The 13593-nt window shown below is 50.7% G+C and overlaps 1 protein-coding gene across 1 annotated transcript; it reads right to left on the reverse strand.

The window, feature by feature from the left end:
- Window positions 1-4544: 4544 nt before the first annotated feature.
- Window positions 4545-4943, reverse strand: LOC136492074 (uncharacterized). Its single transcript, XM_066488222.1, has one exon. The coding sequence runs from the start codon at window positions 4941-4943 to the stop codon at window positions 4545-4547; it is 399 nt and encodes a 132-aa protein (XP_066344319.1).
- Window positions 4944-13593: the final 8650 nt, after the last annotated feature.

The raw sequence follows: 13593 nt of genomic DNA on the forward strand, positions 1-13593 counted from the left end.
ATGTAGCACCAGTTGTACCCCCTTCTTGAGGTGGAGTACGACGACCCGCACTGAGCACATTTCTTGACTGACACCGATGTAGAGGTGCCCTTGCCTCCTTTGAAGGCCCCACACCGACGTTGGCCACACTCCCACTGTGTTGCCTACAAATACAAAGAGACAGAGGAGTCCGAGAGATCCTTACACTCCTAGGACATAGTTGGTTATGTCAAACTTATGTCGAACGAATATTGTCGTCCGAAACTTGCAGACTCATGAACCAATGAAAATGTTATGTGGCAACTTATCAACTTGCACACGGACTCCATTTATTTGCTTTATATTCATTTCAATGCGTAGTGGCAGCACTTGTAGTTGTTTACAGCGCCGACAGCAGCTCCCGTTCAATTGGAATTGAGGCTGGTCGGCTTCTGTCTGTGTCTAGGTCTTGCCGCACTATGGGCCTTGGCGTGTTAGTACCGCGTCGTGGGCCTTAGTGCATCAGAGCCGTGCCGTGGGCTATGGTGCGACAGAACTTGGTATTAGGGTTGCGTGCCAAACGAGAATTGGGTCATCCATAAGCTCTACCGAATGATCACTAAGCTCCCAATCACCACCAAGCCATTTAGGTGATGGCGATCACCAAGAGTAACAATCACGAACTCTCACTTGACCATGACAAGCCTAATGAGAAGGGTGGATATACACTTTGCTACTCTTGCTTTCACTAATGAGGGCTCTCTTTGGGATTCTCAAATCTCAATCACCTCACTTGGACCTTGCTCTTCTTGGCACTCTTAAAGGTGTTTCTCAGCTATTGGAATGAGCAAAAGTACCCCCTCACATGAATGGAGGAAGTATTTATAACCTTGGTTGAAAAAATGAACCATTATGTGCCTCTGTGGGGTGACCGGATGCTCCAGTCATGTTGACCGGACGCTTCGGTCAGTTCTCCCTGAACTCTAGTGTTTAAGTTGTGACTGGATGCTGGACAGCGTCCGGTCATGATTTTTCCTCTCTGGAACCTTACTAGAGTCGATCGGACGCTGAGACCTAACGTCCGGTCACTTCACCTCTCAGCGTCCAGTCGCACCAGACGATTTCACCTTGATCAAATGAACTGACCGAACTCTACGCCAGCGTCCGGTCACTCCGGAACCAACGTCCGGTCAGCATTTGACCCTCCATTCACTTCCAACTCTCGATCATACGTGAATGAAGTTTGCTCCAATGGATCTAAGGGCTTTTTAGGAGCTACCTAGTGCTAGATTTAGCAAGTGTGCACCACACCTAACTCACTAGATTCACCTAAGTCAAGCTACTTGTCCATACCCCCTTAAAAGTATGGCCAAAGGAAAAACAAAGTTCTAAGCTACTCTAAGTGTCTTCTCAACACCAAACGATACTTAGAACTAGTCTATCCTTGACCTTGTCGTCCATCCTTTGAAAACTAAAATGATTTCCATCGTAGGGGCATGACCACCATGATAGCCCAATCGATCTCCATTACCGTGACCTAACTTAGTTGCCTCTGCAAAACACATGTTAGTCATAGTAATTTTGTATTGTCATTAATCACCAAAACCCAACTAGGGTCCTAGATACTTTCAGGGTGCTATAGTCGTGGTCTGAGGGCAGCACTGCCTCAGCTTTGTAGGCTAGGAAGAAGGGTGTGAACCCTATGGATTGGTTTGGGGTTGTTCTTAGGCTCTAGAGGATCACTAGGACCTCTACAACCCATCGCCCGGTGTACTTATTGAGTCGATCAAAGATGCGTGACTTAAGTCCTTAGAGGACCATGACATTGGCACGTTCGACCCGACCGTTAGTTTGTGGATGTCCGACCGAGGCCTAGTCGATCCTGATGTCGTATCCATCACTGAAGTCTAGGAACTTATTTCTAGTAAAGTTAGTCCTAGATGTCAAGGAAGAATTTCATTGCCTCCTCCGAGCAGATGTTGGTAATGGGCATGGTCTCTATCCACTTGGTGAACTTGTTGACTGCTACGAGTAGGTGAGTGAAGCCGCTTAGGCCCTTTTTGAGGGGCCCCACCATGTCGAGGCCCTAGACCGCGAATGGCCAGGTGATGGGGATGGTTCGGAGCTCATGTGCCAGCAAATGGGTTTGTTGAGCGTAGAACTGGCATCCTTCACACCTACGGACGACCTCCTCTACATCTCGTAGCGTGGTGGGCTAGTAAAAACCTTGGCGAAAGGCTTTTCTGACCAGTGACCTTAGGGCCACGTGATGTTCGCAAATCCCAGCATGGACCTCGAGGAGGAGTTGCTTCCCCTAGTTGGTGGGGACGCACTTCATGAGCACTCCTAATAGACTCCATTTGTAGAGCTCATCACCGAGCATGACGAAGGTCTTAGCGCATCGAGCGATTCGTCGAGCTTCAGTCCTTTCGGGCGGGAGAACCTCCTCGAGGAGGTAGGCAAGTAGTAGCGCTTGCTAGTCGGTTTGATCGAGTGCCAATACGATGACGTTTGTGGGTGACGTCATCATGGAGGTACTAGGATCAGAGCCCCTGAGCGTTGGCTTGGCGTTGGGGTCGAAGCCCCCGAGTGCTGGCTTGGAGTTGGGGTCGGAGCCCCTGAGCATTAGCTGGGCGTTGGGGTGTGTTTGGATCGGACCTTCTAGGATGTAGGCGGACGGCTCCTGGATGTCATTGATGAAGACCCCACTTTGGGATGGATCCCACCTTCTAGCCAATTTTGCAAGAAAATCGGTGGCATTGTTGTCCCTTCAAGGGACGTGATGTAGCTCGATCCCCTAGAATTTGTCCTCGAGCTTGCGCACCTCTTGGCAGTATGCTACCATGAGGGGGTTTTTGTAGGAGAACTCCTTCTTGACCTGATCAACAACTAGCTTTGAGTCACCAAGAATGTAGAGTCACGTAGCACCAAGCTCAATGGTGATGCATAGTTCATTGATGAGGGCCTCAAACTCCATGGCGTTGTTTGAGGCTAAAAAGTGGAGGCGGATGGTATAGCGGAACCTACTCCTATCCAGAGAGATTAGAACCACTCTAGCCCCTGAGCTAGGCGCCATTACGGACCCATCGAAGTACATTGTCTAGTACTCATGGGTGACATCCAGGGTCGGTGGTTGTACCTCTGTCCATTAGGTGACAAAATCCACGAGAGCCTGAGATTTAATGGCGGTATGGAGGATGTACCTCATATCATGCCCCATGAGTTTGGCTACCCACTTAGAGATCTGTCCCACGGCATCACGGTTGCGGATGATGTCCCCGAGTGGGTATGAAGTGACGACTGTGACTTCATGGTCGGTGAAGTACTACAGGAGCTTTTGGGTCACCATCAGCATGGCGTATAGGAGTTTTTGCACCTATGGGTACCAAACCTTGGGGTTGGTGAGTGCTTCACCGATGAAGTATACGGGCCGCTGGACCTTAAGCTGGTGTCCCAGCTCCTCCCTTTCGATGACTAGCGTTGCACTTTCCACATGGTTGCTGGCCACGATGTAGAGGAGAAGGGGTTCTCCTTGTTCGGGAGCGACAAGGATCGGGGCTAACATTAGGGATGCTTTGAGGCTCTCTAGGGCCTGCTGGGCTTCCTCAGTCTAGACAAAAGTGTTTGTCTTTTTGAGGAGCTTGTACAGTGGTATCTCCCATTCGCCGAGCCAGGAGATGAATCGACTTAGGGCAGCCAGACAGCCGGTGAGCCTTTGCACGCCCTTGACGTTGCGTATGGGGCCCATGTTGGAGATGGCCATGATTTTTTTTGGGTTGGCCTCGATGCCACGCTTGGACACAATGTATCCTAGCAGCTTCCCCTTTGGAACCCTAAAAACTCATTTTCGGGATTTAGCCTGATGTTTAACCTTTAGAGGTTCGTGAACATCACGGCCAAGTTTGCGATCAGGTCATAGGCTTGAGCTGTTTTGACCACTATGTCATCAACATAGGTGGTGATCATTGGTCTTGGCCGCTCGATTTGGTCAGGCTGATCGAGCGGGTCGATTTGGTCGGTGAAGCATTGCTACATGCACCTCTGGTAGGTGGCGCCAGCGTTCTTCAAGCCAAATGGCATGGTTACATAGCAGTGCAAACCATACAGGGTGATGAATGAGATTGCGAGCTGATCAGACTCTTTTATCGTGATCTGGTGATAGCCTGAGTAGGCATCCAGAAAGGAGAGGATCTCACAACCCGAGGTGGAGTCGACTATCTGGCCTATGCACGACAAAGGAAAGCGATCCTTCGGACATGCTTTGTTGAGGCCAGTATAGTCAACGGACATTCTCCACTTCCCAGTCTTTGTTTAACAAGAACAGGATTAGCAAGCCAGTCGGAGTGGAATACCTCTCTGATAAATTCGGCTGCAAGGAGTTTGGGGATCTCTTCGCCTATGGCCCTACGCCTCTCATCGTCGAAGTGACACAGGCGCTGCTTGGTGGGCTTCGAGCCTGGGATGAGGCATAGTGTGTGCTAGACAACCCCCTGTGGTATGCTCGGCATGTCAGAAGGCTGCCATGCGAAGACGTCGTGGTTGTCACGTAGGAAGTCGATGAGCTCATGTTCCTATTTGGCCGGGAGCTAGGCCTCGATCCAAACTATCTTCGTTGGGTCGGTGGGGTCAATTCCCACCACCTTGGTTTCCTTGAGCAGTCGAAAGGCCATCGAGGAGGTTGGTTGGTTGCAGTCTGGGACTACCAGGATCGACGATTCCTCGAGCCGTGGCAGCTTGGATGAGTTGACGATCGCAGTGGCAAGCTCGTAGTGCTCGCGGTCGCACGTGAAGGCGTGCGAGAAGGCGCTGCTCATGGTGATGACGCCGTTCAATCCTAGCATCTTTAGCTTGAGGTAGGTGTAGTTGGGGATTGCCATGAATTTGGTGTAGCATGGCCACCCCAAGATGGGGTGGTAGGATCCTAGAAAGTCCACCACCTCAAAGGTGAGAACCTCCGAGCAGAAGTTGGCTCGGCTGTCGAACATGACGGGTAGGTCGATCTACCTGAGCGGGTAAGCCTGTGCTCCTAGGATCACTCCATGGAAGGGAGAGACCACCAAGTGGAGCTCTAATTGGGGGATGCGCATGGCGTTGAGGGCGTCGACGTAGAGGATGTTGAGGCCGCTGCCTCCGTCCATCAGCACCTTGGTGAGGTGCTTTCTGCAGATGATGGGATCAACGACGAGCGGGTAGCGTCCCGGTCTTGGGACATGGGAGGGATGGTCCCTCTAATTGAAGGTGATCAGAGATTCCGACCAGCTAAGGAAGGAGGGGATGACCGTCTCAGCAGCGCATGCTTCCCTATAATGTACCTTGTGCTGGCGCTTGCACTAGATGGCGTCGGATCCGTCAAAGATCATGATGCATTCATCAGCATCAGGGAAACCATCTCTGTCCTTGCCCGTCATGACTCCTTTCTTGGCTACTGCCTCTTTGCCGTCTCCTTCTTTCGGCCCATCGGTCTGTCATAGGAAACACTTGAGAAGCTCACAGTCCTTGTATAGATGTTTAACGGGGTAGGCGTGGTTGGTGCACGGGCTATCCATGAGTTTGTTGAAATGGTCAGGTAGGCCCTGTTGGGGCTGCTTGCCCGTGCGGTTAGTTGCAGCAACCAACATGGTGTTGTCCGGTCGGCGTCGGTCCTTTTTGTTCTTCTTGCCTCTCTGTGTGGAGGGGCCCCCGTCTTGGTCTGTGTGCTTGGCCTTGCCTTTGTCTCAACCTCTGTTGAAGACCGCTTCCTCATCAGAGGCATGTTCGTGGTGACATCGAGCAGGTCGTGGGTGGTACGGGGCTTCAGGCATCCAAGCTTGTAGATTAGGGACTCGCAGGTCGTCCTAGCGAGGAACACGCTGATGACGTCAGCATCGACGGCATTAGGGAGGGAGTTGCATCGTTGGGAGAACCTACGAATATAGTCCCATAGGGACTCGCTGGGCTCCTACTAGCAACTCTTGAGGTCCTAGGAGTTTCCAGGACGGACATACATCCCCTAGAAATTCCTGACAAAAACCCTCTTGAGGTCCTTCTAGTCGCGGATGTTGTCGTGTGGGAGGAATTCAAGCCATGCACGAACATGTTCCCCCCACACAGATGGGGAGATACTGAATGATGAAATAGTCATCATCCACCCCTCCGGCTCGGTAGGTGAGCCAGAAATCTTCAAGCCAAATATCAGGGTTTGTCGCCCTGGTGTACTAGGTGATGTTGGTGGGCGGTCAGAAGTGCGGTGGGAACGGCGCTCTCCGGATATGCTGGTCAAAGGCCCACGGCCCCAGACCATCAGGGCTAGGACTCTGGTTGTCCGGTCGGCGACCGTGCCTGGGGTGCGTTTTATCGCTCCCCTCGAAGGTTCAGTCGGGATTCGTGTCGCCTGCTCTTGCCGCCACCCGATGCACATCATCATCATGCTGGGTCCGATGCTGGTTGCTGATAATGCTGCGAGCGTCCTAGTGTGGACCGGGCCACTCGTGTATCGGCGGTCGATGGGGAGCAGGCGCCAGGTCAGACCATGGCGTGGTTGCCGCCCCCCGAGCCGCACCTGGCGGCTGTAGTGGTGAGCGAATGGAGCAATCCATCTGGCGCATCCCTGTTCCCCTAGTGGGGAGAGACGGTGCGTGTTGGAGTCATGATGCAGAGCTTTCTGCCTATTGAACAACGATAGCTTCTACTAGAATCCGGAGGTTCTGGTAGATTGCCCACTCCTAGGGGTCGACGGGCTCAGGAACGCCGCGCAGAAGCATTGCCGCAGCAGCGATGTTCTGGCCAGCCCGAGTGAACTATGGGAGATCATTCCCCTTGTTCATGATGTCGTGTTGGACCTGACGGGCGTGACCCCGGGCGCCACCCGTTGGGCCATGCGCATGGGGTGCAGGCGGCAGCTGGTTCTACCACCGTTGTTGTAATTCCTCGGTGTGCGCTTGCGCAGACGCGAGGGCCCCCGCACGCAGGTCCAGAGGGGTGTGAGTCTGCGTAGATTCCACAACCACCAGCGGCTGTCCCAGAGTGTCCACCTTAGCGCACTCTTGGGATGGACGGTGGTGAGGTGCCACGTCGCTGATGCTAGAGCCGTTGCTCTCACCCTCGTCATCCAAGAGTTCATGGAGAGTGGCAGGAGTGTAGCTCGCCATTGCCACCAATTTGGATGTGAGGAGGGATGGCGCCAGCATCCTTCGGAGCCCCCGAGCGTACGCATCCACGGAGGGCATGAGGCCATAGGGGGACCGAACGTATAGTGTTTGTGGCATGGGCAGTACGGTCCCTCCGGTTGATCGGCGGGAGATAGTAGATAAAGAGTAAATAATAATACGTATGTTACTTACATCGAGGTTTGAGCAGAGAGTTTGCTCGGAATGGAGCACATATGCCACATCATTGAAGTCGTGCGTCCCGGAGTCGATGGAGGGCGCCCCTCCGACGGTCGGCGATGAAGTCTAGGCTTCCAAAGAGGAAGACCTGTGACAGCTCGAAGACGGGTGGAACCCATATCCCAATAGGTGGGAGCGCGAGAAACTCTAGTGAGCCGAAGCGAATCGAATCGCCAGAGCCCACCACGGCGAGGGTGGCAAAAAAGCTGGCCATCCGATGACCAAAAAGTGTTGAACATACAACGTCTTCCCCACGGACGGCACCAACTATCAGTGCAGAAAGTGACCAATAAGTAAATATTTATAGTTTTGCCATATGTTGTGATTGGAGGTGGCCTAGCACTCAAAACATTGGGTTTATACTAGTTCAGGCAACATACCCTACGTCTAGTTTGAGTCGGTCGGTGACTTTATTCCTAAGCCCAGGTGCTCGAAGTTTACAGTGGGGTTACAAATGAGAAGGAGAAAGATGTGCATGAGAGGTCCGGTCGGCTCCAGTCAGAGGGGCCGAGAGCGATAGGAGCTCCTCTATGAGCTAAGTGTTCAAGCGTATGCTTGAGGTCCAAACCTAGCGGTTCTGTGGTTTTGAGCTAGTGAACTTGATCGATCTGGATTAACTTGTATGAACTTGAATCCACTTAGTCTCTTGGAAGAGAGTGCATCCCCTTTTATAAATGAAGGGGATGACCTTACAAGTGAGAGGGAGAGAGTTCATATACTTCTAAGTCTTGTTGTCCACACCGACAGGTACAAGAGGATGGTAGGCGCCCACAACACTATTGGATGTCGGTTGTATGTGGGAGGTTACGTCGTCTTGTTTCAGGTATGGCAGATGCCAGTACCTGCATATACTATTGATGCCCAGAGGCATGTGAGGAGTTTCACTATGTTCACTTGGTACGGTAAATCCCGGCACCCACAACACTATCGATGCTTAAAGGCATGTGGGGGGCCTTACCGTATGGGAGTTAACGGCGCCCACAATACTGTAGAGGAAAATATTGATGCCTATAATACTATTTGTGTCAGGGCGGTTGCAGAGTACTGTTCCTATAGGTGACAGGGTACGGTTCCTGGTATCATGGGTTGACTTGAGCGCCTTGCCTTGCTTTCTTCATTCATTCCCTAGTCCCTTGCAGGCGGGGCGTCCCCAGTCGGTTGGTCCCAATCGGCTCTGTTGCGCCAGTCGGAGAAAAGCAGTGAGCAAGGTCTTTGCATACCTCGGCCGGAGATGTGGGGTCGGAGTCAGAGGTAGTGCTTTGCCAGGCCTTCCGGTAGGAGAGATCGTCTAGAGGCGCTGGAGACCGAAGTGAGCGCTCCGTTCGGAGATGTGGGCCAGAGTCGACAAGCGGGCGCTGTTCCTCCTCGGCCTGACCTTCCGGTCGGTGACTGGACCACCCTTCTGGCATGTTGGTTTAGACACTTGGGCCGGCCTATGAGTTGCGCGCTGTCTGCTTGGGCCAAGCCTTTGCAGGGAAGCCGGTCCGTGAGGGACCCCGGGTTTATGAACCCAACACCTCTGTTCAAACAAAAAATTATATCATATATGTCTTAGCAAAAGAAACAGAATACGATTTCATGTTTACCATAAAAATAACTAACATCGTCATAGTCAACCATATGGCCGCAATAATGGTCTATTCCAAGCTCCGAAGGGACTAGGCCATAGTTGGATTTAACACCACATTCACACATGACAGTAGGTGCTTTGAAAATTACCCTTTCTTTCTTCTTTTCCTTAACCTTTGGTGGTTCTTCCGGACATTGGTTCTTAGGACCATACAACCACTCCTTGAAACGACACTTGGCCATTGAAAACACCTAAATAAGGTGACATTAGTACATGAACACATATAGCTCAACATTTCAACACATACACTTTGCACTTACTTCATGCTTATTTGGACACACAAACTCCAACATATTCTCAGGGTTTATCATAGCTCGATCTCCGCAATCGCACAGAGGAGGTTCCTCGAGTCGTCTAACCGTGGCTAAGTGCTTCTCCTTAGCCGTCATTGGATGGGGGTTAGGGGGAGGTGGAACTCACCGCTCGAAGTGCTCTCGTGGATGTCGCCCTATCCACCAATCGTCGAAAAGGAGGTATTTGGGGGTCAAACTTGTCAGCACCGTCGATCCACTGAAAAAACAACTCTCATGGGCCTACACAACGAAATTTCAACAAAATATTAGTAACCTAGTAATACAAATGAAGAAAAAAAACATACGGAAACAATTACTTACATTAAAACGACTGTATGTGTAGAAACAACGAGCCGTTGTGTCCGGATGTCTCGATTGAAATACGTAGGCCAGACGATCAGAATCATAGTTAGGGACATGGAGGTCAGGAGGGACGGAGGCATCTTTGCTAGACGCGTCGGGGTACAGTTCTCTAGGATGACCCCGTTTTCGCCACAACAGCTCCTGAAACATGTCTTCCATCTAATAAAACAGTTCAAATTAAACATCAATCAAAACAATGCAAATTAATATAAAATATAATCATTTGCATTGCAACTCAGATAATATAACCAACACTTACAGCAACAAAAATATACATGGTAAACGTACTTCTAACTAAATTAACCTTAACATTGACAAAATCAAACTAATATCTTCCTTCAAACCATAGCCTTATTTCCCAAACATAATTTTCCTCCTAACATTAACTCTCATTCATAATATTTCAATTTACCATTCAAACGAAAATAAAAAGTACGTCATTACCTTAAACGAGGCCGATGAGGGAGGGAGGCGGCCAGGGAATGGAAGGGAAGGGAAGGAGGGAGGCGACAACAGAGGGCCGGGCATCGACAGCACTTGGGAGTGGCGGGTAGGTAGGCGGGCAGGCACGGCGGGCGCGGCAGGCAGGCGGGACTGGGCCGCGGGCCTTTAGCAGGCTCTGCCGCGACACCGATCAGGGCGTGTCACTGCCAGGCCAAGATCGGTGGCGCGGCAGACCCTGCCACGTCACCGGTCATGCCCGATCGTCGCCACGTCATCCCTCTCGCCGCGCCACCATGCGTGGTGCGGCACAGGCGTTTCGCCGCGCCAGGGAAATAGGCGCGGCAAAAAGTGTTAGTTTTAGAAAAAAAACAGTGTTAGATTTAAATTAGTTTAAAAAAGTGTTAAAAATAAAAAAAAAATCGGTGCAGCAGGGTTGTAAGCATCAGATCGTGGCATGCGCATGTCGGGTGGCGGTAGAGTGGGTGCAGGATCGTCATGAGCATGAATGACCATGCTATAATCGGAGAATCGAAGGGCCAACATTGAGTAGAGGCTATAGAGGGTAAAAAGGTTGTTACCCGAGTGGCCATAGTTTCTTTTGTGTATACATATAGAAATACTTCCCAAATCAAAAGGCATTGAAGTTCAGCCTGTTCATTTGACTGGGCTGGTTCGTTGTTGGTTCGTGAAGAAGTACCGCTGGCTAATTTGTGTGAGAGAGAAATAATGTTTCGGCTGGAAATTTACGATCGTTTATGATCGTTTCACTCCAACCAAACAGGCTGGTTACGTATGGTGATTTATATCACCTATCTGTGTATTATTATCAGATCGATCTCTGTAATGTAAAGATGCATTTGTGGTTGAGACTTCAGAGAGTTCAACAAGTATTGATAACGTATCACAACGTTAACGCCATCGTGATGTACACGCACGTGCAAATCGTCTTCTACGAAGTCCGATCACCGTGGGCACATCTGGTGCATGCACGTGATGACTGACGATCAGTCTGCACTCTTCGGTGCCGATTTTTCTCAATGATGGACACCCATCCGTACTTGCAGTGGACCGTATATATGTGCTAGTACTGTACTCAATCGTCACTCTTTTTTTTCTTCTGATTCACGGGCGGGCTAAACCAGTGGCGAACCTAGGGGATTTTAGATCAGAGTATGTCGTCAAAAAAAATTCATATACAATTCGATAACAATTATGAATTTTGCAATGTAATTTGGCATATATACACTAAATAACATGATAAGTTTTAAATTTAAAGATTAAGTTAAAAAACATCCACAACATTATAATAAGAATAGTTCAAGCATTATAATGATAGCTCCAAATATATGCATAAAAGAGAGTAAGAGGCTTACAATACTACTTATCTGACTTTTTTAGCCGACGTTTTCTATGGGACATGAGTGCGTTGATGATATCACCTTCTTCCAGCCAATTATTAAAAAGCGATGCAATATCTTCATCTGTCGGGTTCATAAACCCGGGGTCTCTCGTGGACCGCTTTCCTCACAAAGGCTCGGCCCAAGCAGACAGCGCGCAACTCATGGGCCAGCCCAAGTATCTAAACAACAGGCCAGAAAAGGCGATCCAATCACCGACCGAAAGGTCTGACCGAGGAGGAGCAGCGTCCGTTTTCCGACTCCGGCCCACCTCTCCGACCGGAGCGCTCACTTCGGTCTGTAGCCGCCTCCGGATGGCCTCTCCGACCGGAGCGCTCACTTTGGTCTCTAGCCGCCTCCGGATGGCCTCTCCGACCGGAAGGCCTGGCCAAAGCACCACTTCCGACTCCGACCCCACGTCTCCGACCGGGTACGCAAAAACCCTACTCACTGTTTTTCTCCGACTGGCGCAATCAGAGCCGACTGGGACCAACCAACCGGGGACGCCCGCTCGGAAAAAACCAGGGAACGAACAGAGAAAGCAAGGTAGGACGCACAAGTCAAACCACGATACCAGGGACCATACCCTGTACACATGTAGAAACTGTACTCTGCAACCTCCCTGACACACAGTGTTGTAGGCGCCGATATTTTTTCTACAGTATTGTGGGCGCCATTAAACTCCCATATGATAAGGCTCCCCCACATGCCTCTGGACATCAACAGTGTTGTGGGCGCCGGCATTTACCGTACCAAGTGAACATGGTGAAACTCCTCACATATCTCTAGGCATCAACAGTACAGCAGGTACCGACATCTGCCATACCCGAACAGAACGACGGAACCTCCCACATGCAACCGACATCCAACAGTGTTGTGGGCGCCTATCATCATTCTGTACCCGTCGGCGTGGACAACAAGACTTAGAAGCATACGTACTCTCTTCCTCTCACTTGTAAAGCCATCCCCTTCATCTATAAAAGGAGATGTGCTCTCTCCCAACATTCAGGTCATTCTATTTTCACTAGATTGATCAAGTTTCCTAGTACACAACCACAGAACCGCTAGGTTCGATCCTCAAGCACACGCTTGAACACTTAGCTCATAGCGGAGCTCCTACCACTCTCAGCCCTTCCGATCGGAGCCCGGCCGGACCTCTTGTGTCCTCCATCTTTCTCTTTCCCGTTTGTAACCCCACTGCAAACTTCGAGCACCTGGGCTCAGGAATAAAGTCATCGACCGACTCAAACTGGATGTAGGACACGTTGCCTGAACTAGTATAAACCATGTGTCATTAAGTGCTAAGCCACCTCTGATCACAACATACGACAAAACTATAAATATTTACTTGTTGGTCATTTTCTGCACCGACACCATCTCTCTTGATAACTACACAATTATTAAAAACACAATACCAAACAATTAAACAAATTGCAAGTGCACAGATTGAATCCTCAATCCTCATATGTGATGACACAAATACCCACCTGATACTAAATTGTTGATCAATTTCGGTTGTAAATCTCCGATCTCACTGCATATGATTGATGATTGGATGATATTACCCTGTAGCTCCGCGTCTGGGCTAAACCCTAAAGCGTGTACATACTACTACTACTGCGTAGCTCGTGGTCATGGCCCAGAACAGAGCCACTATCAGTACATATGCTTAAAGACCTGCCAAAATTTGGGTCCGATCTCGTGTAGAGTCTACGTCTAGGTCCCGAGTTAAAGGCCCTGTTGAGCGCTAGCCGCCGCTGGACGTAGCAGTAGTACTCCATGCATCAACCGGGCCGGGTCCTGCTCGTGGCTAGCTGATCGACCACTTCTGACTGGGGCCGGCCGCGCCGGCGTTTAATGCGATTGTTTCGGGGGCGGCAGCGCCGAATCCGTACCGCTGCTGTGTCGCTGCTCGCTGGCCGTGGCCGATCCATCGGTAGGCGTACGGGTACGGCACGAGCCCATGCCAATATGCCATGCCGGGTCAATGGAGGATGATCTGATCGTGCGGCGGCGTGGGGAGGAGGTTTCGGGATCGGGCGCATGCGCCATGCGCGGATCTGGAATTATTGGCAGAACTGGTGGCCGGCCGAATGGCAGATGGATCCGTCGTCCGTCCGTCCGTTGTTTTCTGGCCACCTTTT

The sequence above is a fragment of the Miscanthus floridulus genome, chromosome 11, assembly GCF_019320115.1.
Source record: "Miscanthus floridulus cultivar M001 chromosome 11, ASM1932011v1, whole genome shotgun sequence".
In the NCBI taxonomy this organism is placed as follows: domain Eukaryota; kingdom Viridiplantae; phylum Streptophyta; class Magnoliopsida; order Poales; family Poaceae; genus Miscanthus; species Miscanthus floridulus.

Bases quoted from the DNA above. Each gene is read 5' to 3' on its own strand.
- LOC136492074 (XM_066488222.1), bottom strand. From the start codon at position 4,943: ATGTTCGACAGCCGAGCCAACTTCTGCTCGGAGGTTCTCACCTTTGAG.